General features: G+C 40.1%; 1 protein-coding gene across 1 annotated transcript in view; it reads left to right on the plus strand.

Moving 5' to 3' along the window:
- LOC107703804 (glycine N-methyltransferase-like) overlaps positions 1–2,495 on the plus strand; it is a 25,726-nt gene extending 23,231 nt beyond the window's left edge. The window contains exons 2-5 of the mRNA XM_016506544.1: positions 1,373–1,500; positions 1,591–1,704; positions 1,783–1,925; positions 2,334–2,495. Of these exons, the coding sequence (XP_016362030.1) occupies positions 1,373–1,500; positions 1,591–1,704; positions 1,783–1,925; positions 2,334–2,480 (532 nt within the window). The 3' untranslated portion in view covers positions 2,481–2,495. The remainder of the gene's footprint in view (positions 1–1,372; positions 1,501–1,590; positions 1,705–1,782; positions 1,926–2,333) is intronic.
- Positions 2,496–2,725: the final 230 nt, after the last annotated feature.

The following is a 2,725-nucleotide window of genomic DNA, read 5'->3' on the forward strand; positions in this document are numbered from 1 at the left end:
GTGGCTATAAGCAAGCGTCGATCAAATGAGCACATGATCGAATGACATCACTTCAGGGCACGCGGCATGTATCCATGGCAACGCTCAGCTGCGTAGTGACGGTTAACGGTCCTCGGTGATTTCGACACGGCCTTGAGTTTTCGCTTTCGTTGGTCGAAAAGGTATTTATACTTTTATATTTGTAGACATTAGCTATCGTAACCACTGTGTATCTCGTAATGCTTACATTTTATGAAAAGTTTACCTTTTTAAACGTTTGCTGAAGTTGTCCCGTACGGCTGCTGACGTTAGCCTATGTGAACACTTTCGAAGCTAACGTTAGCATGTAACGCTGAAATGATTAAACGTATATAATATTGACAGTTATTTAACTTAAATATTGAATTTCCATATGGTAAAAATACACACTGATACGCCTATATGCGGCAAAAAGGCCTATGTGCGCTAAATTTCGGACCGCTTGGTCTAAATCCAAATGTGTTCATTTTGTTGTTTTAGGTTAGAAGACAATGGGAAGAATTGCCATCGGACTAACCACAGCTGACAACCAGAGACGCACACACACACACGGAAAGAGCACCGCAACTTTACAATTGTTCAATTAAAATAAACGTATTTTGCTCCATACAACGTGTCTGTTGTCTTTGATTAGCCTAAAAGTAAAATAACATAACATTCAGAGGACTTAAAGCGAAAGTCCCCTAAACGTCCCGAATGGCCGCTGCACGTCCTGTGAACGTCCCCTTGAACGTCCGGAGGACGTCTTCGCGGACGTCCGCTCGACGTAAAAGGGGACCCTACACGCTGACGTCCGGGGGACGTTCGCAGAGGCCATTTAGGGGACGTCCTGGGGACCTTTTTTTGTTAGCTGGGATATGACCCCTTTAAGATCTGACGCATAGATCAAATATTTTGACACATCCATATTTCTCTCAACTGTTCAAGTTCACTTAAGACAAAACCGACTGCATTTACATGAATAGTATTAGTCTCCAAGACGGACATTTTGACATAACTTTTCATGTAAGTGTGTAGCAATAACAGAACATAAGAGAACTTAAGCGAAAAGAACTCGGCATTCGCACACTAACTGAGAGGCACGTTCTGTGGCCGCAGTTTCGGTGTGTGAGCACAGAAACCTGTCGGCTTTCAAATGCTGGACAAGACTTAAAAACACATGCAAATACTGAATATCACTTTCGTGATAATGCATCGAGTCAGTGACATGTCCGTCAAATGTCCCTGGACTCGGACATATTTTCCGAGTTGAGTCCGAGTAATAATGCATCCGAGTCCGTGACAAGTCCGAGTCCTTTAAAAATTGTTCGAGTCCGTGTACCCCAACTCTAATATTATTATTTTTTTTTTAAAGGGTGGATTCCATCATGTTGGTAGAAGAGGGATTTAAGGTGGTTAGTGTGGATGCCAGTGACAAAATGCTCAAATATGCTCTTAAAGAGAGATGGGAGAGGAGAAAAGAGTCTGCCTTTGATAACTGGGGTAAGTGGAGATCCCTGTTTTGAGTGGGCGACTTTACTGTTATGCAAGAATCAGTTAAATGTTTCTTCATGGTCTGGACATTTTTTTCAGTAATTGACGAGGCCAACTGGCTAACGTTACCAGAAGATGTTAAAAAACCTGGAGATGGGTTTGATGCAGTAATCTGTCTAGGCAATTCATTTGCTCATTTACCAGACTTCAAAGGTAAGAATACCAAAGCAAAAAAGTTGTAATATTTTTTGTACGGATTTGTCTATTTAACCACTTTCTCATATCTCACAGGGGACCAGAGTGAACAGAAGCTTGCCTTACAAAACATAGCCAGAATGGTGAAACCTGGAGGGATCCTAATCATTGACCACCGTAACTATGATTACATCCTTGAGACTGGCCAAGCACCCCAAGGAAAGAATATTTACTATAAGGTAGTTAAAGACCCACTGAGGTGTGCTGACCTAATTTTCAATAAAACAGGAAGTTATGGCGCCATCCACTTGATTCTTTGTATTGAGGATTTTACATCAGGGCTTAGCTGCAAAAATGTGAAAAAAAAAGAGACACATTCTGATAAATAGTTTGTCAGCATTACCTACCAAAAAGTAATTAAAGGTGCAGTAAAATGTGGTTTCTGAGAAACAGTGTTGAAAACTGAAATCGACACGTAAACAAACAATTCTGTGAATATATGCTAGCTGCCTGTTCTGTGTGATGAAAAAATGGTGTTTGTTTTTAAGGCTGTTAACTAAAAGGCTGTTTAGTTGACTTGATTTTTGTTATTGTAAAAGTCCAATAATTCTGATGAAATGTGAAAAAAGTCAGGGCTTGTTTTTCAGAGTGACCTAAAACAGGACATTTCCACCTCAGTGCTGTGGGTTAATAGGAAGCCTCACATGATCACACTGGACTACACTCTGGAACTGCCTCAACTAGTGGATGTTCAGACTCCACCTGATACAAGGTACTGTGACCTAAGCTTCTAATGGGGTCAGTTTTTGAGTGGTTGTAATCTGTATTATAGAGTACTCTGGAACATGTATGTAATTACAAAAACAGAAAACAATCAGCCGGGGGCAAACAGTTTTTCAAGGTACTGTAGCCTATATATCTTACAATACCAGGTGAAGTATTGCAATACAGAGATCACTATATACGCAATACCATTAATTCATAATTAAAATCTACAAATGCAGATTATCTATCTATCTATCTATCTATCTATCTATCT

The sequence above is a fragment of the Sinocyclocheilus anshuiensis genome, unplaced genomic scaffold (genome assembly GCF_001515605.1).
Source record: "Sinocyclocheilus anshuiensis isolate Anshui unplaced genomic scaffold, SAMN03320099.WGS_v1.1 scaffold2323, whole genome shotgun sequence".
NCBI lineage: Eukaryota > Metazoa > Chordata > Actinopteri > Cypriniformes > Cyprinidae > Sinocyclocheilus > Sinocyclocheilus anshuiensis.